Source organism: Myotis myotis, unplaced genomic scaffold (assembly GCF_014108235.1).
Source record: "Myotis myotis isolate mMyoMyo1 unplaced genomic scaffold, mMyoMyo1.p scaffold_m19_p_20, whole genome shotgun sequence".
In the NCBI taxonomy this organism is placed as follows: domain Eukaryota; kingdom Metazoa; phylum Chordata; class Mammalia; order Chiroptera; family Vespertilionidae; genus Myotis; species Myotis myotis.
Window position 1 is genome coordinate 16,835,965 of NW_023416325.1, and position 25,603 is coordinate 16,861,567.

The 25,603-nt window shown below is 53.6% G+C and overlaps 2 protein-coding genes across 7 annotated transcripts in view; both read left to right on the forward strand.

The window, feature by feature from the left end:
• Nucleotides 1-14,038, forward strand: part of RPH3A (rabphilin 3A) — a 63,499-nt gene extending 49,461 nt beyond the window's left edge. Inside the window, exons 15-21 of the mRNA XM_036354446.1 lie at nucleotides 251-360; nucleotides 1,655-1,781; nucleotides 3,835-3,891; nucleotides 4,596-4,750; nucleotides 7,948-8,029; nucleotides 11,001-11,097; nucleotides 12,119-14,038. Coding sequence (XP_036210339.1) covers nucleotides 251-360; nucleotides 1,655-1,781; nucleotides 3,835-3,891; nucleotides 4,596-4,750; nucleotides 7,948-8,029; nucleotides 11,001-11,097; nucleotides 12,119-12,249 — 759 coding nt within the window. The 3' untranslated portion in view covers nucleotides 12,250-14,038. The remainder of the gene's footprint in view (nucleotides 1-250; nucleotides 361-1,654; nucleotides 1,782-3,834; nucleotides 3,892-4,595; nucleotides 4,751-7,947; nucleotides 8,030-11,000; nucleotides 11,098-12,118) is intronic.
• Nucleotides 14,039-17,643: 3,605 nt separating this feature from the next.
• OAS1 (2'-5'-oligoadenylate synthetase 1) lies at nucleotides 17,644-25,081 on the forward strand. Of its 6 annotated transcripts, XR_004974910.1 has the most exons (7): nucleotides 17,644-17,928; nucleotides 19,368-19,659; nucleotides 20,820-21,004; nucleotides 22,275-22,507; nucleotides 23,295-23,448; nucleotides 23,722-23,824; nucleotides 24,585-25,081. XR_004974910.1 is itself a non-coding variant. In XM_036354275.1 (6 exons), exons 1-5 carry the CDS (start codon nucleotides 17,731-17,733, stop codon nucleotides 23,446-23,448), a joined length of 1,062 nt encoding a protein of 353 aa, XP_036210168.1. In that variant the 5' UTR covers nucleotides 17,644-17,730; the 3' UTR covers nucleotides 24,585-25,081. The 6 variants fall into 6 exon arrangements, 3 of the variants coding, with proteins under 3 accessions (XP_036210168.1, XP_036210169.1, XP_036210170.1); XR_004974912.1 differs by lacking the exons at nucleotides 23,722-23,824; nucleotides 24,585-25,081 and adding an exon at nucleotides 23,001-23,085 and having other exon boundaries at nucleotides 23,295-23,403; XM_036354275.1 differs by lacking the exon at nucleotides 23,722-23,824.
• The last annotated feature ends 522 nt before the right edge of the window (nucleotides 25,082-25,603 follow it).

Sequence of the window (25,603 nt, forward strand, 5' to 3'; positions counted from 1 at the left end):
AGAGAGCCTACTGCGTGGAGGGAGGGGCGGCTCAGCGTCCAGCCCTGTTGATGGCTGCAGACATCAGCCTGAAGATGCCCCCCACGCCCTGAGCCGTGCATTTGGGAGCCCCTGAGCCCCTGTACGCTCCTAAAGGGAGCGTCTCCTACATTACTCCTCCACCCCGCCCCCCAAATCAGCCCAAAGGGTGTGGCTGCGGGGCTGGCTCCCCACTGAGGCTGGTGTCTGTCTGTCCGTCTCTGGGCTCTAGTCCAACAAGCTTCGGACAAAAACCCTGCGGAACACCCGGAACCCCATCTGGAACGAGACCCTCGTCTATCACGGCATCACGGACGAGGACATGCAGCGAAAGACGCTCAGGTACCTGCCGGGTGGGTGGATTGCGGTCCTTGTGGGGCCACGTGTTAAAACCTCTCTGCGTAGTGTCTTTCTTTCTTTTTTTACTTCTACAAAACAACATGTATTTCTGGTAGAAACTTCTAACAATACAGATAAGTGAAACTCTTCGCATCTTGGTGTCTGGGCACCTGGGGAGTGTGTGTGTGTGTGTGTGTGTGTGTGTGTGTGTGTGTGTGTGCATGTGTGCATGCAAAAGTTTCTTACGAAACTGAGTGCTTTAAAAAACAGACCGTCATGCCCAGCCGGTGTAGCTCAGCAACTGAGCATCGACCCAGGAACCAAGAAGTGGCCGGTTTGATTTCCAGTCGGGGCACCTGCCCGGGTTGTGGGCTCCATCCCCAGTCGGGGGTGTGCAGGAGGCAGCTGACCATGAGTCTCTCTCATTAATGTGTCTACTTCTCTCTCCCTCTCCCGTTCTCTCTAAAAAAATCAGTGAAACCATACTTTTAAAAATGGACCGTCCTATTAATCAGGCTGTTTTAACCATATGTTGAGGCATCTTTTCTTCTACAATGTTGTCTGACACTGCGTTTTAAGTTATATCAGTGACACGGGAATACATTCTTCTTGTAAAATATGACAGAGGAAGTAACCCCGTTTACGTTCGTCCCCGCCCACCGCCGGGGTCCGCTTCCTCCTCCCGTGACCCTGGGCACTCAGACCAGTGTTGGCAACTTGAACAGTTTCATGCTGTGTATCTGGAACCTTCCTTTTTTCTTAACGAAGTGTCTTAGAGTCATAGCCATGAGGGACATTTAGATCTACGTCATTTTAACTGCTTCAGGGTTTTCCACAGAATAGGTTGATTACAGATTTTTAAAAAAATACTTTCATTCATAAATATTACAAATATACAGAAAACTGTAGATTATAATAGAACAAACTTCCATGAAGACAGTACTCAGTCTTTTTAAAAAAATCTTCACCCAAGGATATGTTCTTATTGATGAGAGAGAGAGTTGGGGGGGGGGGGGGAGAGAAACACTGATCAGTTGCCTACCATATAGGCCCCAACCAGGGATCAAACCCACAACCCTTTGGTGTACAGGATGACGCTCCAACCAACTGAGCCACCTGGCCAGGGCCTAGTACTCAGTCTTTAACACACACCTGGCCTCGTGCTCAATAAATAGGCAGTTAAAGTGCCACTATGCACATTACACATTCTTTGCCAGCATCCATCGCAGCTCTCGGAACAGAGTGAGAGCTCACTATTTGCTCTCTTTTCTCTCCCCACCCTCTTGGGGGATCACAGGATCTCTGTCTGTGACGAGGACAAATTTGGCCACAACGAGTTTATCGGTGAGACCCGATTCTCACTCAAGAAGCTAAAGTCCAACCAAAGAAAGAACTTCAACATCTGCCTAGAGCGCGTGATCCCGGTGAGTGCCTCCCCCTGAGGGTGTGACGGGGGGCGCGGGGGGGAGGAGTTCTGGGGGTGCTGCCTTCCTCTGGGCCCGCAGGGTGCCACACAGTACAGCTGCTGAGAGGGGGTGAAGATTTCAGGTCAGAGCCTCAGGGTGGGGCCCTGGCTCTGCCTCGTACCAGCCCGGCGTTAGCGTCAGTTCTCCGACCGGCAGAGTCCTCTTTGGTGGCACTGGGGCGGGCAGAGTGCTGAGGCAGTGGGGCCGGCCTGGGTTCAAAGCCCGGGTCCGCTACACTCCCTGCTCCCTGGCCTCGCTGAGGGTCTGAGTCGCTCTGAGCCTCAGCTTTTCTCGTCTGTCAGTGGGCATGATGACAGTGCCTGCCTCGTGGGAGGTTTGTGTGAAAGACACAATCAGAACAGAACCTAGTCCATAGTGAGCACTCATGCATGGTCAACTGTTGTTCTTACAGGAGTCCTACTGCCGACCCACCTGTCACTCATGAGGGCATAGCTCCCCATGCAGATGAGCAGGGGGCAGGACAGCTCAGTGTTGAGAGCACAGACTCTGGGCCCAGAGTCCCTGGGTTGGAATCCTGGCTCTGCCACTTTCATAGAACCTGGGCCCTTTTTTTCATCTGTAAAACGGGATGTTATTAGAGTATCTATCTCCTCGGGGCGTTTAAGGATTCCCGTGAGAGTTCTTCTAAAGCATGAGGACTTGCTTGTTAGATGCGCTTCTGGCCTCTTGAGAAAGAACAAAAACCAACTTGAGGTTCTCCAGTGGGGCTACGGCTCAGAACCAACTGGAGATTTAAAAACCAGAGCCTCACCAGCTAAGATCCCGACTTCGAGAGGCAGGGTGGGACCAGCCATCTGCACTTTCAGACATAATCCAACCTGCCCTTTTCGACGCTCGGGCCACCTCAGGCCCAGGGAGGGGAGTGAGCTGCCACGGTCACACCGTGAATCCGTGGCTATGTTCCCCACCAGCCGGAACCCAGGTCTCCTGCAGCCGCCAGCTCCCAGGCAGAGGGCCAGCTGCCCGCAGGGGGGTGGGGCGGGGGGGGAAGCCATGGCAGGCGGAGGGGGATCCTATAGCGACCTCCCACCAGATGGCTGGCCCGAGGATGGACTATCTGGGTGCCACGCCGTGTTTGTGTGGCGCAGGCGAAGGAACAAGACACAACAAGGAAAACCACAAGGAAGAATGTGCACCGAATGCCAGGCTCCAAATAAAACTCAGAAGACAGCCCGGGAGGGGAGCGTTTCCTCTGGGCCCTGCCCAGGAACAGCGGGCTCTTCGGGCTTCCGCTTCCTTCCTGCACTCAATGAGTCCAGGTGGCCAGGACAGTGGCCAGGCTGCCGCCTGAGTCGCCAGCTCTTGGGTCTGCCCGTCTTGCTGTGAGGGGGACAGCTGGCCCTAGTGGCTGGACCGACAGAGGCCGCAGTGGCCCCAGACCTCCGCTGGTCATCATCATTCGCTCTGTGCCCTTGGTTCTCCCACCACCAACTTTCCTCGTAGCCCCACCAAGGGCAGGGGCCACATCAGTGCTGTTCCTTCCTCCCCCCTGGGCCTCAGTTTTCCTCATCTCTAAAGTGGGGAGGTTGTCTTTAACCAGCTGTTTTCACACTGTGTTCCCTAGAGCCTTAGAGTCCCCCAAAAGGACCTTAGGAGCCCCAGGGGAAGAAGCACCTGGTGGCCCGACCCCAAGACCCCTGTGCCACCACCACCAGAGCAGATCAAATCCTGCCGGTTTTATGCCTGGGGCGCTCTGCCACTTCTTGGCTGGGTGACCTTGTGCAAGTGGCTTAACCACTCTGACCTTCAGTGTCCTCATCTGTAAAATGGGGCTATGAATAACCTGCATCGCAGGCACTAACACCGTCTGCCAGTGGTTCGTGTTATGCAGCTTTTAGCTAAAAGGGGGAAAGCTGGATGCCGCAGAAGCTCGGAAATCCTGTCCTCGTGGCTCCGGGTGCTAATGGAGGGGGAGGAGCATCCGGTCCTTTCTGCGTAGGGAGATGAGCCCCATGGACGATGTCCTATTTCCTTTCTGTTTCCTTCTCAGATGAAGCGTGCGGGGACCACCGGCTCCGCCCGAGGCATGGCCCTCTATGAGGAGGAGGTGAGCACTGAGTGGACGTTGAAGCCCCAATCGGGGGCTGTCCCCTCCCTCTTCTTTCCCTCCCCGGCCCCACCCCTGCTCTTTCTCCCAAACCCCCCTGCCCGTTGGTTCAGGTGAGAACTGCCTTGCCCATGGTGTTAGGACATGAGTCCAGGTGGATGCTCTTCACACCTGGAGCCCGAGGCCGGGGAAGCCCCATCCTCTCCCACCAGGGACACCTTGAGTTCCTCGGCCTCTTTGGCAAAGGCCCTGCGGTGCTCCTGCAGGACGGGAGCGATGCCACCTCCCTCCGTGGGGACGGACCGGAGGCTCTTTGAGCTCTGGGTGCCCGTGCCCTCAGGCTAGGTCTCTGTGCAACCCCAGGGACCACATTTGTGAGAAAACGGGTTCTATCAGGGATCAGGCAAGGCCAGGGTCAAGGCTCAGTCCTGGGTCAGAGTCGGGGCGGTCACTGACCAGGATCAAAGTCTACCCATGACACGGGTTTAGCTCGGTTGAAGTAAAACCACTGACCTGTGCCCAGACCAGTCCCCTTGGCCTTCAGCATCCGCCCCTCCCTGGAGGCGGGGCTCCGCTGTCCATGGTGCTGACGGCACTAGCCCTGGCCCAGCTCCTCCCACCTCCCCGGGCCCTGCCCTAATGCTCCCATCCAGGTGCCTGGCCCGCTCCCCTCAGGGCTCAGGCGCCCTCTTCTCCTGTTGCAGCAGGTGGAGCGCATTGGCGACATAGAGGAGCGCGGCAAGATCCTGGTGTCCCTCATGTACAGCACACAGCAGGGGGGCCTCATCGTGGGCATCATACGTTGCGTGCACCTGGCCGCCATGGACGCCAATGGCTACTCAGACCCATTCGTCAAGCTGTGAGTCAATGCCTTGGGACTGTGAGTGGGCCCCGGAGGGGGCTCTAGATCCTTGCAAATGGGGAGCCAGAGAGCTTCCCCAAGACCATTGTACGCTGAGGCCCAGAGAGGGAAACGAACCTGCCCAAGGCCACACAGTGAGACCAATGGCCGGAACTGGCTAAGGTGTGAGGCTGGAGTCCCACACAGTCACACTGGGATGTCACTCGCCCATATGAGAAGTCTGTGACTCTGTCCCCTCCTGTGGCAAGTCACAGTCACCCCATTTGTAGCCCCCCAGAACTAGCAACACACACCTCCAGCCCCAGGATCAGATAAGCAATCTGGCCTTTTCCAGATTCGGTCTGGAAATGCTCAAATAAAAGACCTTAGACTTTGGGGTGAGTCCCGTGATCTCACTCGTGGGGGGAAAAGCGACGTTGTCATCTGTTAGTCAGGGTCCTCTGAGAAAATGCCACAGTGGGATTACACAGACGAGGCTTTCATGAGAGGGAATGCTGTGTGCGGGGAGGCAGGGAGAGTTGGGGAACATGCAGAGCTGTTAGGCAGCCCCGAGTCTGACCCTAGTGAGGAGGGGTGAGCGGAAGCTTCCTAGACACAAGTCCAGCAAGGCCGTCGGGGAGTCCTTAGGCCCCATGTCACCTAAGAGTGGGCCTGCCATAGTGCCCCCACCACATCCTGTTGTCAGCTGGGGGCATGGCCTTGGCACAAACATGGCATGGGTTTCCAAGCACCGCAGCTGGGGCCTGGGTGGGTTATGCCCCTTGTAGATGGAGGTTCACCAGGCACATTCTCATAGCTGCCCTTGAATCAGACATGGGGTTCAAACCTCCCCCCCTACCCAGCCCATCTCTGGAAGCTGCTAGCTGTGTGACTATAAGCAAGTTACTTAACCTCTCTGAGCCTCAGATTCTTCATTGGTAAGATGGAGACAATAGTTCCAGTTATTTCCAAGAATGAACATAAGGCCAAATGAGACATCATAGATAAAGCAATTAGAATTGTGCCTGGTACAGAACTGTACCATGATTCTGCCTTGTCTCATGGAGGCAAAGTGCGTATCTGCATGGATGTGGTTGAGAGCCTGGGCTCTGGATCTCGACTGCCTGAGTTGGAATCCCAGGTCCAATAGTCTTCAATGGTCTCTAACTGTGTGACCGCGGGCTCATGCCTTGACATCTCTGGGCCTCAGTGTTCTCATCTGTAAAATGGGAAGGATAAGAGTGTGCATTAGGTCCTATTTTCCTAGAAGCAGGAGCCAAGATAGGATGAAATGTGCATGAGACTTGTTGGGGAGAACGCGTGTGAAAGGAAATTGAGAGGGAGCTGGAGGGGGGCTGTGGAGACAACAGGCCTGGGTACAGTGTGCTCCCTTTGGGGGGAGAGCGGGGGGGGGGGGCGGGGGAGTCAGGAAGAGTCTTAGACTGCAGGGCCGTCTGAGGAAGTTTCAACCAGGTGAAGAGGAATCCAGAAGCACGAAGTCGCCCTCCAAAGGAACCCTGCATCTCTCAGAAACAGGGCTGCCTCGCGTCCCTGCCGGCTCAGGCTGTGGCTGAGAGCAGCCACGGGAAGCATGGCCACGTGAGAACAGAGTGGGGAATCAGCGCCCAGCAGCTTGTCAGGCAGTTCCGCCCCTGCAGCTGGAGACCCACGAGGTGCATTTAGGTGGGGTCTGGTGTATAGTAAGTGCTAAACAAAGGCCTGTCGTTGTGGTTCTAAACAACGACCATCGTTATTCTTACTCAAGGCAACGAATATTTATTAACGTTCTCTCCAGCCTGGGAGGCGCTCTGACCCCACGGCCTCCGAGCGCAGAAAGGAGCACTTCCCTTAAGCCCTCGGTGGAAAACCAGGCCAGCATGGGCTTTACTTCAGATTTCCTTCGAATGAGGATTTAGTTAACAAAAGAACACACGGGTCAGGAGTGAATTTGATCTCCAGGAGTAATTTGGCTTTATTTTCTCGTATGGTCCGGTAAAGTTAACTCACGGGCTGCTGCCCTGCTCTCCATTAAATCCCAGCCACGTGCAAGTTGGTTTTCTTAAATCATTCTCCCCACCGGCCCTTCTCCCACCCACCCAATCCCGCCCGAAGGGGTCGGGTCGCGGAGTCCCCAGTGAAGCAGCTGACCTGGCGGCTGTTGTGGAAAGGGAAACAGGGGACCGTGAATCCGTTTAGGATCAAATAAAGATTTCGAAAGTCAGAATCGCCCTTTATTTTTGTCCAGCATTTGGTACCTTTCGATTCCCCATCTGTTTCTCCTCTTGGAAAGTACCCTCAAAAACAGTTTGGTAAGGGAGAAAGAAATGTTCGCCCTCTCTAGTGGCTGGGAAACTGAGGCACGTTGAAGTTACGCTCAGGCTCAAAGTTGCACAGTTAGCGAGAAGTTGAATAAGAACCCAAATGTCATAACTCTTTGGAGTTTTTAAGCCCATTTTATTTATTCCTCCAGAAACTATTGATTGTGCACCTACTATGTGCCAGGCATTGTGTCACACTAGGGAAGAGCCTTCCAAACAGAGGAAACAGTATGTGCAAAGGTCCTGGGGTAGGAAGGAATGAGTGGGAAATGGGGCGAAGAGCATGGGTGAGATTTGGCTGGGCTAGAGCAGGGACCCAACCTCTCAGGCTCTGAAGGCCACATCAGAGATTTCAAACTTTACGCCAGGACAAAGGGAAGCCATTAAATAGTTTTGAGCAGAGGAGTGACAGTAATTAGATTTGCAGCTTCTCCCCTTTGTCTACACACATGGCGTCTCCCCTGGAGTTGGGGCCAACTTAGGGATAATCGATGGTAAAATGCCAGGCACAGCATCAGGGTCTCAATTTGATCCTTTGAGAGCAAGTCCTGGCTAAGAGCACAGACTCCAGATGCAATAGCTGGGCTCAGTCCCTGCTGTGTGACCTGAGGCAGCTGTCTCAACTTCTCTGAACCTTCAGTTTCCTTGTAGGTAAAATGGGTGGCTGTAGTTCTACTGTCCAGGGTTGGTTGAGGGATAAGTGCACCTCAGGTGCTTAGTGCAGTCAGCGCCTGAATCAAGTAGCTCTAATGCACACTGGACATCATTAATGTGGATTCGCTTTCTGGTCTGTTCGTCAGTTATTCCCCTAACACCAGAAGGAGCCTTTGGGGTCACCAAGGGGCTATTCTTATTCATTGAACTTCACTCATAACAGCCTCTCGTGTCTCCTCTCAGCTGGCTGAAACCAGACATGGGAAAGAAGGCCAAACATGAGATGCAAATTAAGAAGAAAACATTGAATCCTGATTTTAATGAGGTAAGGCTGCCCCAGTTTTTGTCATGCTGTGGAATCTTAACTGTGTGAGAATGGAACGAACGCCCTACTAGAATGCTATCAGGCACATCAAGAAAGTGCTTTCTCTCATAAATCAGCTTGAATTATCCCAAGGAGAGGTGATGAGTTTCTTGTCCCTGGAAGGAATCAAGCCTGAGACAAAAACCTATCGATTAGGCATGTCGTAGGCAGGAAGTTGAGTTAGAAGAGAGATCGAATGAAATCGCCTCCCATAACTTCACCAGTTCTAACAGGCTGCAATACTGAAATCTGAGGAGATACGTTAGAACAGTGACGCCCTTTACCATCCACCCAGCCGGCGATGCCCTCTCCCTCCCTCCCCACATCCATCCGGTACATCAAGCTAGTTTAGATACTCAGTGAATGGCTCCTTCCTCCGTGTGCTCACTGCTGCTGCCTTGCCTGCGACCCTGGCATGTCACGCTTGGACCCTTGCAGTAGACTCCTGCGTCACCTCCACATAAGCACTGAGCTTTGTAAAACGCGCATCTGAATGTGTCACCCCCTTGCTTGCAGTAAATAACCCAACAATGACTCCCTAACTTCTTAGCACGACAGTCAAGCCCTTTCAAACTCACAGCCCACCCCTGCCCCGTCACACAACCCCCCTCCCCACGTCACACTAAATTCCTGCAGGTCCCTGGCTCACCCTCAGCCTTTTGTATCTGCCGTTCCCTCTTCTCAGACTTCCCTCTCCCTCCTCTCCTCTCTGGCTAACTCCTAGTCATCCCTCAAGACTCAGTGTGTGATCCCCCAGAGATAGGCTTTCTCTGTGCTCCCAGGTCTATGCACCCCTCTGTCTTATGCTGTCTCTCTGGGTTTCACCGACCTGTTGACAAGCCTGGCAGACACGAGGGGTCCAGAAATACCCGATGAATATAATGATCTGATGTTGGGCCAGTCAGCCACACTGTTCTTCACCAAATGGTGCAAAGTGGGAAAGGGAAGTTACAACAGTGTGTTTGTGTCATTTCATTTTTTTAAAACGCATGCCCATCAGCACATGCGTGGGGAGTGTTCTGGGGAAGCAGAGTCCAGAGCCACCCCTGGCCGGGGAGCGCAGCCCGTCCTGTCCCAGGTCCCTCCTTCAGACGGCCCCCTGATTTCCTGACTCTGATTCGTGAATTGTGAGCAAAGAGCCAACGACTGCTGTCCTGCCCTCCCCTCTCCTGAAATCTGAGCAGGTCACAAAGTAAGAAATCCAAATCGCCAATCAGCTCATTAGCAATAGAGGAATCACACATCAAGACCAGACGCCATATCTGATAACAAATGGGCACACAGCTGTCGTAAAGTGCGGTGCCCGGTGTGGGTGCACATGTGGGGAGAGGCAGACGCTGGGCGGGGGAGCCAGCGTCCCGCTTCCAAAGGGACGTTTGTCAAAACCCTGCAAAAGCCTTCGATTTTTACATTTAAGTTCCATGTATCTGGGGAATGGGGAATATAGTCACATTCGAAAATTCCAAAAGTCATAGAGGGCATCCGGTCAAAACCCCCTCCTCCTCCAGCCTCTAGAACCCACCTCTTTTCTTCTGAAGCAACGGTATTATCTATTTCCAGGAGACTAGATAGATGAATAGATTCTAATAGACAGATAGATAGATGAATGTGTGTGTGTGTGTGTGTGTGTGTGTATACACAGACATCGGTATAGATACAGCAGATATATGTGTGGCTGACATTCTTATTGGGCACCAATGGTATTGCGGTATATCTCCACTGTTCTCTATCTTACAATTTTACAAACTCAGAAAAACACTTCTTGGAATATCCTGATACGTCATCATGGGTGTACGCATGGTTTAGCTACAAGGGTGCCTTTCATCAAACTATTAATGATCATGAAAAATTGGAAACAACCTAACTACTTGACCATCAGGCATTAGGTGACGGGACAGCCACACAGCCATTCAATGAAGCCATTGAAATGGTGATGCCTCCCTGGCCGGTGTGGCTCAGTTGGTTGAGCATCGTCCCATGTGCCCACAGGTGATCTGTCAATCCCCAGGAGGGGGCGTGCAGGAGGCAGCCGATTTATGTTTCTCCCTCTCCCTCTCCCTTCCTCTCTCACTAAAAAAAAAAAATCAATAAGACATATTTTTTTAAATTTTTTTAAATGATGCAGAGAAATATTTGCTAGCATGGGAAGTTGGTTTTTGCCATGTGTTCTATAAAATGGGAAAAGAAAGCCACAATATGGTATATTCGTCTTATATTTCATATAATACATGAATATTTCATATAATATTCTAATGAATATTCATTTTCATTTTTTAAAACACTGGAAACATAAGCACCTGTTGCTATGTCAGCCTCAGTCCCTTCAGCTACCTTGAATCTCTAGCTGATGGCGGCCAGGGAAACCTGCCTGAGTGGAAGGACTGAATCCATGGCCCTCGGCCTTCAGGGAAACTCGGCTGGGACCAGCTCTCTAGCAAACTCCACCTGCCTTCCCAGTTCCAAACAGTCACTGAAAAGAGAATTACAGGGCTCGAGGCATTTGTTATGGAAAATATTTGTTGAAGAGTGATTGTCAGGCCCTGGCTGGTTTGGCTCAGTGGTTGGAGCATTGGCCCGCACACCGAAGGGTCATGGGTTCGATTCCTGGTCAAAGGCACGTACCTTGGTTGCAGCCCCGGTAGGGTCTCTCTCTCTCTCTCTCTCTCGCTCACTCTTTCTCTTTCTTTCTCTCTCCCCCCCCCCCCCCGACTCCCGCCCTTCCACTCTATCTGGAAATCAATGGAAAGAGAATCCTCGGGTGAGGATTTAAAATAAAGCAAGAAAGAAAAGGGATTGTCAGGCCTGGAATAGAGGCTCAGAGTGGGAGGGCCCCTTGTTCCCAGAACGCCTACTTCCAGGGCCTCCCTTGGTCTGTGAACCCCTCGGACTTGGCCTCTTAGCTCAAACACCCGCCCTCCTCTCTTGCCTCCAGGAGTTCTTCTATGACATCAAACACAGCGACCTGGCGAAGAAGTCGCTGGACATCTCGGTCTGGGACTACGACATCGGCAAGTCCAACGATTACATCGGTGAGCGCTCCCAGCTCCCCTCGAAAACCTGCCCTCTGTCCTCCCAGGGCTGTGGGGGGAGGGGGGCGGTGAGAGTCTTTCTTTTTTTTGGCACCACACCATCCAAACCCTGAGGCAGAAACCGTGGTCCCTACTTGGGTCCAGTTTGAGAAGCTGTCAGAGGAGCGAGCTTACGAAGTTGGGAAGATTGGGTCATGATGGGTTCTTTGCTGAACAGATCGCCTCCGGTGGGATAGTTAAATCACAGAGCACGGGGCCTGTGGCTCTGCAGGAGATGGGGTGCAAAGGCTGTCTCCCTAATCTGTGTGCGAGTCCAGGATGAAGGCTCTGACTTTCCCAGCCGGCCTCCAAACAATGAGGAAGGACGGTCACTAAACATGGATGGAGAGCCCAGCCGGTGTGGCTCAGTGGTTGGCCATCAACCCATGAACCAACAGGTCGCCAGTTTGATTCCCAGGCAGAGCACAGGCTCGGGCTGTGGGCTCGATCCCCAGTAGGGGGCGTGTGGGAGGCAGCCGATCCATGATGTTTCTCTCTCCTCTTGCTGTTCTATCCCTCTCTCCCTCTCCCTTCCTCTCTCTCTACAAAGAAATCAATAAAAACATTTAAAAAAAAAAAATGGAGCGGGGAAGGAACTCCAGGCCAGGGACACAGCTTGGGCAAAGGCGTGGCGGCAGGTGGAGCGGGGTGAGGAACGTAACTCTTTGGGGACAGATGAGGAGTTTCCACAAGGAGCGGGAGGTCGGTTGCTGCGGGTGGAGGGATCTGTGCCCGGTCTGGACAAACAGACAGCACGGTGCCTCAGTAGGGAGCCACGGCAGGTTCGCGAGCAGCTGGCCTGCGGGCAGAGAGGCCAGGAGTCACAACACCGTGACCTCCACCCTCAGAGCGCGGATGCCCGAGTGCCGGAGGGGCTCGCTGCTTGGCGGCAGTTTCCCCCCAACTGGACGTTTGGGTCCAGAATGCGAGTCCCCTGTGTCCCTCCACTCTGACCCCTGTCCCTGTCCGCCCTGTCACCCAGGAGGCTGCCAGCTGGGGATCTCGGCCAAGGGCGAGCGCTTGAAACACTGGTACGAGTGTCTGAAGAACAAGGACCAGAAGATCGAGCGCTGGCACCAGCTCCAGAACGAGAACCACGTGCCCAGCGATTAGGGTGGCGCCCGGCTCCCTGGCTCCGTGCCCTGCCCCCTGCCCAGGTCCCCCCCAGCCTGCCCCAGCCTGCCTCAGCGGCCCACTGCACTCTGGTCTCTCTCCTGTACGCCCCTGCCCCTCCCCTGCCGCCCTCCCTGAACCTGCTTTTGGGGTCCCCCTCACCTTGGGCATTGCCGCCAAAGACCTCCTCTGCCCCCCCCCGCCCCCCCCGGGGATGCTCCTGTGAGGCTGCAAGGCGGGCTCTGAGCGCAGCCCCGCTCCGGTCTGGTCTGGTCCGCCAGGATGGAGCAGTCGGAACAGGGATGGGAGATCTTTACAAAGAGGTCGTTCCTTTAACAACCTCCCGGTTTGGGTAATTACAGACGTTCGTCATCATTTCGGACTGCTTTAGCCCTCCTGGCCTTGAGCAGGCGGGCACGGACACTCCCGTTTCCTGCGTCACGTCTGTGTGTCCCCTCAGCCGTCAGCACCGGACAAAGCTGTGGGGACCCTGAACCGGGGTAGACATAGAGCGTCCAGGCTCCCAGCTTTCTGTCCCTCTCCACCCCCGTCTCTCTCCCCTTCTCCCCTCTCCCTCTCTAAGGGGTTCAATAGCAAAAGCAAAAAATGTCCTAACACAGCCTCACCCCCTCACCTCCTCTCACCTGCCAGACCAGCAATCGGGCAAAACCTGAGCTTCCATGTAGCCCCTTGCTCCCTCAGATGCCCACTTCCCCGTGGGCACCGCCAGGCGGCCTCTGGCGGAGGGCCGGCTGCTGGCCCTGCCCAGGTGCAGGCAGCAGCCCACAGGCTGTGTAGGCCCCCAAGCAGGCCTTTCCCAGCCCCTGGCCTCCCGGGGTGGGCGCAGAAGGCGCCTGGAAGCCAGAGCTCTGGGCGGGGGGCCGGGTGGAGGGGCCTCGCCGAAGCCGCATGGGGTTCCTCCTCCCTCTGCTCTCTGTTCAGTGGACCTACGACCCCTGTCCCTGACGCTCTGACTCGGCTGCTTTGACTCTCGCGCCTGTGTCTCACCCAGAATCGCCCCGAATCTGTCTGTCTCTGTCTGTCTCTCTGTCTCTGTCCCTCGCACCCTCCAATGTGCGGGAGGAATACACCGCCGTCATCGTGGATCTGAAACTGTAGTGTGACAGGTGCCGGTGCCAAAGGCTTTTGTTCCATGGGGATCATCCAGTCTTGCTCTTTAAAAGTTGCTTCCCAAAGGAGAAGAAGGCAGCGCGGACACACATCACCATCCGAGGCTGGGTTCGGGCAGTCTGCGCTGCCTGTGAAAAGCCTTGGTTTTTCCCATTCCCACGGCGCCTGCCCCTGTGAGGATCGCCCCCTGTCCAGCAGCCCACCCTGACCTGAGATGGACGCGCAAACGCTCACTTCCTGGAAACACACGCCTTTTCACCTTCCCCCGCCAGGCTCTCCACCCCCAGCTCTGCACAATTCACTGAGAGCCACCGATTTCTAAATGTTCAGTCCTAAACCCCACGTTCCCCGTCCGCCCCGAGATGGCCAACAGCTTCCTGGCTGCCGTCGGCCCCCTGACCCTCCACCTGACCCTCCGCGGCCCCGGCGCCCGCCTCTGCCCCTCGGTTTGCCCTTAGGAGAAAGCATGCTGGCTGCGTCGCCCAAGCCTGGCACAGGTACTGGCGCTGGAACCAGCATGTGGCGAGCTCCCAGTGCCCGCAGTCCAGGCGCACGCTCTCTCCGCTCTCCCCACAAATGTAACCGCCCCCCCCCCCCCCCGCCTTGAGTACACACACGCCCTCCGCCCTCCGGTGCATGCAGAACCCCAGAACTGCCCACCGCCTTTCTTTGTGATGATGTAGCCAAAAATAAAGTAGGAATATCCAGGAACACCGTGGCCTGCGCTCTTCCTTTCTGGTTTCCCGGGGTTCTTTCTCCCCGCCAAGACACACGCCACTGCCTGGATAGCCAGTGTTTAATGAGCATCTACTACGTTCCAGCCACTGGGGACACGGTGGCCAACAAGGAAGGCGTGGTCTCTGCCCACCTGGAGCTTGCTTCCTGGTGGATGTCAGCTTGGGCAGGTAGGCTCAAGGCCACTCATCTCACCCCACGGCCTCTTAGAAGAGGACTCTGCTGGTGCCCACCCACCAGGCAGGCAGCACCCTCAGCTCCTCCCTACCACCCCAGCCTTGGGGGGAAGTCCCACGTGGTTGTGGGCTCAGATAACGTGAAAGCTGTCAGCTCACTCATCCGACTGGTGAATAACGCAAAGCCCAGAGGAAGAACGGTCTAGGGGAGGGAGCTAGATAGGGGATGCCCTGGGGGCCACTCTTGGCAGGTTGATTGACACCGATGAGATCACCGAGTACCTCCTTTGTATTCCAGCACCTTCCATCCCATCCCGCAAGCAGCCTTCACGGTGGCCCCTCCCTCGAGGTTCTCCACGTCCCGAAAGTGAGCTGAGTAGGTAACGAACTTTCCAGCCGGATCCCCAGTCCCACTGTAACCCGTCCCCAAGGTGCTCGGCAAAAGGTATCAATGTTGGTTTCCTCCCAGAAGGAACCGTCAGTTCCATCCGGCAGAAGCTGGGCCTTTTCCAGGCCAAGTTCGAAACAAGTTCCTTGTCTTGTCGCCCCAAAGGGAGGTTCCCAGGGTTGGGGCAGAAGTCGGCATAACAGGTTCACTGGGGAGATTTTTTTTCAGTCTACCCCAGCTCTGCCCACCAGAATACTGACTGTTTCATCCGCTTGCCGTGGGTTAAAATATTTCCTGGTTGATATCTGTTTCCGCCTCCATTGTGACTTGGCAAACCACTGCCCTAACATCCTGTTTGTTTTTTTCTGCAACTCAGCTGGCGGCCACCAGGTGGAGAGAGGTGCCGATTACAGCCATCCAGGCCTCCCGGGAATGGCAGGGGGCACTTGCCACTCTCTCCCTCTGCTCATGGCAGACATCACTAATCGATATGGCCTCATTCCCACAGAGCCTCCTAGCAGCCTCTGAATCCTTCTTAACACAGCAATCCAGGCAGCCGCCACCACTCCGTCATGGGCAGTTGAAAAACCTAATTTCCTTCTCTAGGCATGGGACATCCCAAAGAAACAGAGAAAGACACGCAGGAAAAGTTCTCATAAATATCGGTACACCTGACTTGGCTAATCATTTCCCCCCTACCCCCGCCCCCGCCCCCCCACCCCCATTGAAACAAAACAGAGGCAACACGATGTGGTAGAAAGCACCTGACCAAAAACCACAGCAGCTTTTTCGCTCGTTCAAGTCCAGCGTTCAGATCCTGGCCGCCACTTTCTAGCTGTGGAGTCTCAGTTTCCTCACCTGGAAAATGGGGACAATGGTAAATACTTCAAAGAGGTGAGACCAAGTTGCCAAACTCTGGTCTCCCATCAGGGCTGACACAGGTGAGTCCCGGGAAGGGGGAGGGCATCAAAGGGCCCTGGTTCCTGGTGGAAGCCGTATGAGCTGGGCCCACAGGCAGATGGATTAAACGGTCAGTAGTCTGGTCCCTCCTCCACTCAGATCTGCCAGGTACATTGGCCTAATGAAGTTCAACAATACAGCCCAGCCCCACGGAAATACGCATCACCACGCATGCATGTAAGAGGGATATTTTGCTCGGCCCTGGCCCAGGACTGCTGCGTGACCTTGAGCAAGTCACTTCCCCCTGTGGGTCTTCAACTCCATAGGGAGGACATCAGAGTATCATAATCCTCTCACTTGGCTGCCAGGGCCCACACAGGGGCCTTCATGTCCCAGTCATTCAAGAAAGGCCTAGGCCAGGGGTGGGGAACCTTCTTTCTGCCAAGGGCCATTTGGGTATTTATAACATCATTCAAGGGCCATACAAAATTATCAACTAAAAAGCTAGCCTGCTATAGTTGGTCAAACATTGAATGAACTCACCCCTGATGCCTTGGCCAGGCCAGACCGAATGATTTCCAGGGCCGTATGTGGCCCACGGGCCGGCCGGCCCCCATGCCTGACCTAGACCTTTTCGCTGAGGCCAGGCCCCTGGAGTGGAGACCTGTGTGGTCTGTCTTGTACGAAACACACAAGAAAGCACCATCTATAATTTCCTGTTCCTGTTTCTTTAAAGGGAACAAGAACTTACAGCCACTTGCAAAAGCATGAGGGCGTAATTCTGTATTCTTCCAATTATTTCCTCAATCTTTTACAGTTGTAATTCTTACAACTCACGCTTCCCTAATTCTAGGCAGTGTTTTGTGAAGCATGCTTTTATTACATTTTTCCAAAGAATACAATGCTGGTTTCCTAAGGACAGATCTCTTCCGAACTCATGCTGGATCTGTTTATATGTAGAGTTAGCCCAAAGTATACATTTCATGAACAAGTACTTTTGCCATAAAGGCATTTGGGAGCAAACGAAATCTTTGATATATATATACACGACCCAACTGGCGGGCAAAATGAGTGTTGTGTAGAATGATACCCACCCCTTCATAGTTACATTTTGCTTTAAGCAAAAGTCAACATAGTGCACAGTTAACTGAGGAGCTGGTGAAGAGAAGGGTAATTAAGAAAGATAGCTAACGGGCATCGATACACGACTTCATCCAACAATAACAGAATACACATTCTCCTCAAGCTCACAGGCAACATTCCCCAGAAAACACACCTTAACACATTCAAAAGGATGCAGCTCATCAAAGTATGCTCTCTACCACGATGGAATTAAACACTCTATCAATAATGGGAGGCTATCTGGAAAATTCCAAAATATTTGAAGACTAACACACTCTTCACTGACACGAGTCAAAGAATCCTCAAGAGAAATTTAAAAATAGTTTGCACGGACTGACAATAAAGAAACAACAATTAAAAGTGTGGGATGCAATGGAATCGGTGATTAGAGGGAATTTTTTTAAAATCCTCACCCAAAGTTATGTTTATTGATTTTAGAGACAGCGAAAGGGAGAGAGAGAGAAACATCGAAGTGAGAGAGAAACAGCGATCCCCTTGACCGGGGACCAAACCTGCAACCTGGTGTGTGCGCTGACCGGGCGGCGCACCGGCAACCAACACATTCCAACGGTCGTTTTTGAGGTTTGGGGTTATGAATGGGGTTTTATGCTTCCTGAGTTTTCTGACTTTTTTCCCTTTGGCCATACGCATGCACATACTAATCACAGGAGACTATAAAACAATTGTCAGCAACAATAACAAAACAAAACAAAAACTAGGAAGAAGAAAACCAGAAATTGGTTTGGGATCCTGATTTCTGTCGGGTGAGGTTCTAATGGGGGTTAAAACACAGTGTTTCCAGAGTGCAGTTCGAAGACAGGCAAACGTTAAAGGCAGAGGTAGGCTGCAGAACGTGGGGGAGGGCTCCGGCATCCCGGGAGTGAGTCATCTGATAAGAGCCAAGAGCATAGCTCCTCCCTTCCCAGGAAACGAAACCCAGGGCAGCTCAGACCTGGGCCACAGAAGAGAGAGACGCTGCCGGAGGTTTCCTTCAGCCCCTGGCTCTTTCTGTCCCTGCCCAGCATCACAATGTGGCCGCTCCAAGCGATCGTAGCCAGGGATCTCGAAGTGATCCCAGCCAAGGATCTGGACAGGTTCATCGAACACCACCTCCTGCCAGACACTGCTTTCCGAATGCAGGTCAAGCAAGCCATTGACATCATCTGCAGTTTCCTGAAGGAGAGGTGTTTCCTCCAAGATAGAGTCCGGGTGTCGAAGGTTGTAAAGGTGAGTCTACCTGCCAGACCGGGGAGGGGGTGGTTGGACGGGCAGGAGTTCCCACAGAGAACGAGATCTGGGGCTGGTGATTTCCAGTGGATCCCTACCAAAAGCATAACCACAGTTTGTGAAAATAGATTCTGCAATTTATTTAATAAATATATTTTTATTGATTTCAGAGAGGAAGGGAGAGGGAGAGAGAGAGAGAGAGAAACATCAATGATGAGAGAGAACCATTGATCGGCTGCCTCCTGCACACTCCCTACCGGGGATTGAGCCCACAGCCTGTCATGTGCCCAGACTGGGGATCCAACCGGGACCTCCTGGTTCATAGGCCGATGCTCAACCACTGAGCCACGTTGGCCGGGCCAGACTCTGTAATTTTTTAACAAATGCCCCAGTGAAGTTCATGAACCACCGTCCTAAGCCACGTCCATTTCGGAGATAGGAAAGCGGAGGCCAGCTCTGATCCACAATCTACTAATTAATGGCCAGCCTGAGAACTCACCATTGATGCAGAGTCTAAATTTTGACAGGTTGCTGGTTACTAGGTGAATGGAGATCGGGTGGGGTGGGGTGTGTGGGGCGGGGGGAGAGAATGAAGAGAATAAAAGGGTTCAAATACAATGTGACACGAGGAGACTGGTCTTGGCTGGTGAGCACACAATAGGGCAGGGGTCCTCAAACTTTTTAAACAGGGGGCCAGGTCACTGTCCCTCAGACCGTTGGAGGGCCGGACTATAGTTTAAAAAAAAAAACTATGAGCAAATTCCTATGCACACTGCACATATCTTATTTTGAAGTAAAAAAACAAAACAAAACGGGAACAAATACAGTATTTGTATTTGCATGTGGCCCGCAGGCCGTAGTTTGAGGACCCCTGCAATAGCGTATGCAGATGTATTACAAAGTTGCATACCTGAAACGTATGTGATATTAACCCACGTCACCCCCAATAAATTTAATAATAATTGCAAAAAGAAGGTAGCCCCTGCTGGCTGTAAAACCTTGAGCAAGAAACTTAGCTTCTCTGTGCCTCAGTTTCCTCATCCATACTTCCCAATACGTTACCGGGCTGTGCAGAACCAGTAAACCACCCAGCATGGGCCAGGCTACAGCATATAATGACGTAAGACAGTCAAAGCCAGGGAGTGAAGACCACAGCTTCTAGAACAAGGCAGCTGGGGCTTGAACTGAGTCCCTGCCACCTGTCAGCGGTGGCTTGGGCCCATAGGTAATCTCTCTGAGCATCTGTCTTCCCACCTGTGAAATGGGAACTAATAATAACGCCTAAATAGCAAAGTCCTCCTCCATCGTAGGAGGTAAGACGGGCGATGCCCTCAGGACAGTGGCCGGTGCCCAAGAATGTTAGCGATGGGCTTGGCCTTTTATGTAGGGAGGCTCTTCTCAAGAAACGCCAGTCCTCCTCCTCCTCCTCTCTGTTCCAGGGCGGCTCCTCGGGCAAAGGCACCGCCCTCAGAGACCGGTCTGACGCCGACCTCGTCGTCTTCCTCAGCCCCCTCACAAGTTTTCAGGAGCAGTTTGAGCGCCGAGGAGAGTTCATCCAGGAAACCAGAACACAGCTGGAAGCATGTCAGCAACAGAGAATGTTTACCGTGCGCTTCGAGGTCCAACCTAAATTTCAGAACCCCCGCGCACTCAGCTTCACCCTCAAGAGCCGCTCTTCCCGGGCGGAGGCGGAGGTGGAGTTTGATGTGCTGCCCGCCTACGATGTCCTGGGTGGGCGCCCTGACATGAGCGATGTCGGCCTCTGCCCTATGGCCCGGCTTCTTTCTCTCTCGGTTCATATTTCTGACCGGAAATCGTTCACCGTTAGTCTTCCCAAAGCAGGGCATCCCTCTAAAACGGGGAAAAGACCTTCGGTTCTCTCCCGGGGCAAGAAGGAAGAAGGTCTGGCCGGCCTCAGGAGTGACATTAAACAGCAAATTGGCACGATTAGGGGGCAAGGCATTTCTTAGTATTTTATCTTCCTAAAAATGAGGAAGCATGGATCTGGCATGTTAATTTCATCTTTGACCCAAAACATGAGGAAGCCTCATCACCTTACTCTGAGGGCTGGGAATCTATGGGTGATGTACAGGTGGGCAGGGAAGTACACCTTCTCGGAGCAGGCTCAGTCCCCACATGAGAAAAACTGTAAAACCACACTAGCTACGTCATACTTATTTTAAAGTATTAAATGAGCATCTACATTAAGCTCTTACACAGGGCCTGGCACATAGTAGGTGTTCACAAATGGGAGTTCCCCAGCTGTGCACCCAGGCACCCCAGGACACCCCAGTGAACTGGCTCACAGGGGTGTGTGTAGGAAGAGTTAGATTTTAAATTTCTGAGTGAAACTCAGCGACACCTGTCGGACACCGTGAAAACTGCTACTATTAAGTTGTAGGAACGGATCTACTTAATACACAGAACTGAGAGGGATTTCTTTTGGCCTAAGGGACTCTCGAGAAAAACGCCACAAAATGAAAAAAGTTTGGCAGTATCCCCTGGTTGCCATGTCCTGTGTTGGCTGCTGGGGTACAGTGGTCCTAAAAGAGAGAGAGAAGGGAGGAAGGGCATGCCAGGCAGAGGGCACAGCACAGGCAAAGGCCCGGAGGTTAGAGGGGACCTGAGTGTAGTGGGGGAAATGCAGGACGCTGAGGACGAAAGGGGAGGAGAGGACCAGCAGGAAGTGATGGAGAAAGCAGGCGGGACAGCGGATCCTGCAGAAGCCTGTAACCTGAGTGGCGCGGACTGGGCGATGGCAGCGGATGGGAGCATGGGGCTGGAAATGGCCCTTTCCCTGTATCCACGCCAGCGAGCTTGCCACCCCAGGGCGACGGAAAGAACCTCAGGGAAGAGCTGGCATCTTAAAGTTATGGATTTGTCCCTAACAGGTCAGGTGACGGAGCCCTACAGACCTGACCCCGACATCTATGTCAGGCTCATCCGCGAGTGCGAGAGACTGGGGAAGGAGGGCGAGTTCTCCCCCTGCTTCACGGAGCTGCAGCGGGCCTTCCTGAAGCAGCGCCCCGCCAAGCTCAAGAGCCTCATCCGCCTGGTCAAGCACTGGTACCAAAAGGTGGGGGTCCTGTCCAGACCCCAGGAGGAGGGAGGGGAGGGGAGCAGGAGAGGCAGCAGGAGGGGAGGCAGAAAGGGACGGTGGGAGGGGAGGCAGGGGAGGAGAGGGGAGGGATGAAGAGGGAAGGAGGGAGGGGAGGGGGGAACATGGGGGGAGAGATGAGAGGAAGAGGGGCATGGCTTCTAGGCCCCACCTCGTCCATGCTCTGCCTCTGTTTCTTTGGATAGAGTGCTCCCAGTTCTTTCCAAGCCAGTGTTTGACTCTGCAATATTTAGAGCTTCGGGAATTTATTGCTATTTGGTCTCTTTTTTTTTTCTTCCTGTCGGTGCCGTTTCATTGTGTGCCTGGCTATTCCTATGCTCCTCATAGTACTTGAGATTATTTGTGAGATAATTTGGGGCTTTGGATCATATATCTCCCTGCAGAGGGAATTTTGTTTGCTTCTAGAAGGCACTTAGGAAGTGCTTAAAGTGCTTCTCTGAATTAATTTTCATAATATCCTTTTTCATTGCTTTATTGATTTCAGAGAGGAAGGGAGAGGGAGAGAGAGATAGAAATGATGAGAGAGAATCATTGATCGGCTGCCTCCTGCACGCCCCCCCACTGGGGATCGAGCCTGCAACCTGGGCATGTGCCCTGACCAGGAATCAAACCGCGACCTCCTGGTTGATAGGTCGACGCTCAACCACTGAGCCACACCTGCCAGGCTCATAATATCCTTCTGAGGTAGATGCTATTATTACCATTCACTTGGCAAATGAGAAAAGCGAGGCTTCAAGAGTGGTCTGCCCAGCCCGGCCGGTGTGGCTCAGTGGTTGAGCATTGACCTGGCACCAGGAGGTCACCAGTTCCATGGCCGTCAGGGCACATGCCTGGGTGTCGGTTCTTTCTCATCGATGTTCCTATCTCTCTCTCTCTCCTCCCTTCCTCTCTCCCTAAGAACCAAAAAGAACATATTTAAAAGAAAGAAAGAAAGAAAAAGAGTCGTCTGCCCAGAATCAGGCGAGGTTGAAGCCAGGATTCAACCAGGGCCAGCGAACTCTTTCCATAAATGACGAGGTAGTAAATATTTTAGACACTGGGTCAGGGCCAGGTCTCCGTCTTAGCTACTCAACGCAGTCTTTGGAGCGTGAAAGCCGCAGACGATACGTGCACGAATGAGCGTGACTTTGCGCCAAGAGAAAACGTTTTTTACAAAGGCAGGCGGTCGGCTGGATTCGGCCGCAGGGCTGGGCAAGCCCATTTTTCTGGCTGTTTTCCCCCCTCTCAGTGTAAGGAGAAGCTTGGACAGTCCCTGCCGCCTCAGTACGCCCTGGAGCTCCTGACCGTCTACGCTTGGGAGCGTGCAGGCCGGCAAACCGACTTCATCACAGCGCAGGGATTTCAGACGGTCTTGGAATTAGTCATGAACTACCGGCAGCTTCGCATCCACTGGACACAGTATTACGACAGTTCACATCCTGTGATTGGCCCATACCTGCGGAGGCAGCTCCAGAAACCCAGGTACTCTGTCCCCACAGGGCCCCTCCCCGCACCCATGGACCCAGGCTCAGCTCTGGCGCCTGGGAAGTGAGGAAGGCGGGGCTCCACGTCGGTTGGTCATCTGCCGCTGCGGGTCCCAGCGCCAGGCCCCTTACTGCCATCTGACCAGACAACAGGCAGCCCTGTGAGGCGGGCACTGTGCTCCCGCCTATACTAGTAACTAGTAGATGAGGACACAGGTTCTGAGAGGCGAGGAGCTTGTGCGACCCTTCCCAGGAAATGAGCGCGATAGCTGAACCGTGGGCTGAGACAGCCACAGCCACAGCCACAGCCACAGCAATCCGATCACTGTTCCCCGGGTGAAAAGCTTGCTGTGGGGCTAGCACACTCGAACAGGAAAACGTCTTATCATGAGGACTGATGTGGATGGGCCCCCATTAGCTTGTGTCCCACGTACTGTGCGGAGCATTCACATCCTTGGAGGTGGGCATATTCAGCTCGCCCCATTTCACAGATGAGGAAACCGAGGCTTGGAGAGCTCCAGTGACCTTCCCACGGGCACACCACGCATCAAGGGCAGCGGTGGCATTCCAGCTCAGGTCTGTAAGGCCCAAGAGCAAGGCTCCTTCTCCTGGGTTTGCTGTTCTCCAGGACACTCAGGATGAGTCCCAGGAAGCAGCGCCCTGCTGGGCCCTTCCTCCTACCCACCGGCCCACCTGCCCCAGGTGTTTTGCAATTATAGGGGCATCTAGACTCCGGAGACCCAGCCCAGCTCCTCAGCTGTCCCTCTCTCAATGTTGCTCCTCAGGCCTGTGATTCTGGACCCAGCGGACCCTACAGGAAACGTCGCTGGTGGAAAGCCAGAACGCTGGGAGCCGCTGGCGGGAGAGGCTAGGGCCTGGATGAAGTACCCATGCTTTCGCAAAGGAGATGGGTCTCCAGTGGGCTCCTGGAACATATAGGTGAGACCCCTGCTCCCTCCCTGTCGTCCCCCCCTCCCCTCCACCCAGCTTGGGGACCCTTGTTTCCAAAGAATTGCCTCTCACGTTCATATAGCTTCAGGCTGAGCTCCCGATTTTACAGCAACTTTATAATCACGTTGACTCCACTCAGCGGGTTCCTAGAATGTCCACGCCCTTTGTTCAAAGTTCATTCTTTAACTGGGGCTGCCTTGGCCGAAGGTCACTTTCTTAACCACTCCCATTGTCTCACTCTCCTAACGATAACAAACATAGCAACCACTGCTCATGGAATGTTGGCCTGGCGCCCAGCTTCTGTCCTAAGGCCTTTAGCACACATTGTTTTATTCACTCATCGATCCTCGCAGCACCGGATGAGGTAGGTTTTCCGCTCTCATCTCACGGATGAGAGGAGGGGGCTCAGAGGGGTGGTGCCGCTGCTCAAGGCCTTCAGCGAGGGAGCCGCAGAGCTGGGACTCAAACCTGTGGAGTCCAAGGCTGGTGCCCATTCCCCTGTGTAAACAGCCTGACTCTCCCCCCGCCCCTCCCCCCGCCCCCCAGCACCTGACAAACGGGAGACTCACAGCAGCTGCGTGGCGTGGGCATGCCACCCAGCCAGTAGGGGCAGGCACTCCTGAACCGGGATCTTTCCACTCCCAGGGCCGGGGTCTTTCTCACGCCAGGGGATTGGTGATGTCATGGGGGTTCCCCAGGAAGCAGACGCCGAGAGGGGGTGTGGTGTGAGGAACCAACACCCGTGGAACGGAGGGGAAGGAAACAGGTGTGGGCACAAGGAGAGTCCAGCTGGGATGCAGCCCGGCCACAGTGTCAGCCCCCCCCCCCCACCTCGGGAGCCCCGGATTGGCCTCCTGCAGTCTGAGGGGTTCAGGCCGTTATACCCGCCCTGGGCCCTAGATGGGTTCCTAAATGGGGCAACTGAGGACGGGGCGTGGCCTTAAGCCAGGGGCTCTCTGCAGCCCAGGCAACCCTAAAGGGGCCGATCACTGAAGTCTGTTGCTGACAGCCCCCCGGGACCTGCTCCTCTTTCCTTGAGGAGCCGAGTGGCAGGTCACGGAGCCACCGCAAAGCCAAGGTGGGCACCAGCGCTGCCACGTGATCGCGTCCTTTCCTCTTTACAGACCTAAGGAGGCAGCGAAGATGCCTGGCTAACCTCTGCTCTCAAGACACATCAGCTCCCCGATGGTGGACAGCGCCCTGGGTCCTTTCACCCCCGCATTCACCAGGCGGAGTGCCCCTCCCGGGTGGAAGAGAGCAGAGCACACACTCACCTTTCAGATGCAAACCAGCCAATCAGAGCCCAGACTCCCACTCACCCAGGGCAGGTCCCAGAGGACTGGGCACAGCCCCACACTCCAGAGCCCGCTGGAATTCTTCGCACTGGCCCATCCTAGCCTGCTTACCCCGCTTGCCTTTCCCGTGGGAACTATGATAAAGGTTCTTTTTTGGGTTAATCCTCACCCACAGATATTTCCACATTCCCGCCAACACTTGTGTCTTTTGGGGGTTTTTGTGTGTGTGTGTTTTTTTTGTTTTTGTTTTTTTTTAATGGAATAGCCATTCTTCCCTAGCTGGTTTGGCTTAGTGGATAGAGTGTCAGCCTGCAGACTGAAGGGTTCCGGGTTTGAACCCCATCAAGGACACATGCTGGGGTTGTAGGCTCGATCCCCAGTAGAGAACATGCAGGAGGAAGCCGATCAATAATTCTTTCTCATCGTTGATGTTTGTATCTCTCTCTCCCTCTCCCTTCCTCTCTGAAATCAATAAAAATATATATTTTTAAAAATGGAATAGCCATTCCAACAGGTGAGAGGTGATAGCTCATGGTTGTGATTTGCATTTCCCTGATGATTAGTGATGTCAAGCATCTTTTCATGGGCCTGTTGGCCATTTGTATGTCTTTTTTATTTTTATTTTTTATTTTTTGAGAAATAGCTATTTAAGTGCTTGGCCCATTAATAGTAATAGGACTATTAGATTTTTTTTAAAATTGTTTTGCTCTTGACTTGTGGGAGCTTCTTCTTATTTTGGAAGTTAACCCCTTATCAGGTTTATGGTTTGTAAATATTCCTCCCATTCCAGGGCTTGCCCTTCCACTCTGTGGATGCTTTCACTTACTGCGCAGAAGCGCTTTCGTTTG

What these genes read in the sequence shown, in the direction of transcription:
- OAS1 (XM_036354275.1), top strand. Translation starts at nt 17,731, where the DNA reads ATGTGGCCGCTCCAAGCGATCGTAGCCAGGGATCTCGAAGTGATCCCA. An exon ending in GCCCGCCTACGATGTCCTGG is followed by an intron (nt 19,660 to 20,819) that starts GTGGGCGCCCTG and finishes TGTCCCTAACAG; the next exon opens with GTCAGGTGACGGAGCCCTAC. An exon ending in TCAAGCACTGGTACCAAAAG is followed by an intron (nt 21,005 to 22,274) that starts GTGGGGGTCCTG and finishes CCCCCCTCTCAG; the next exon opens with TGTAAGGAGAAGCTTGGACA.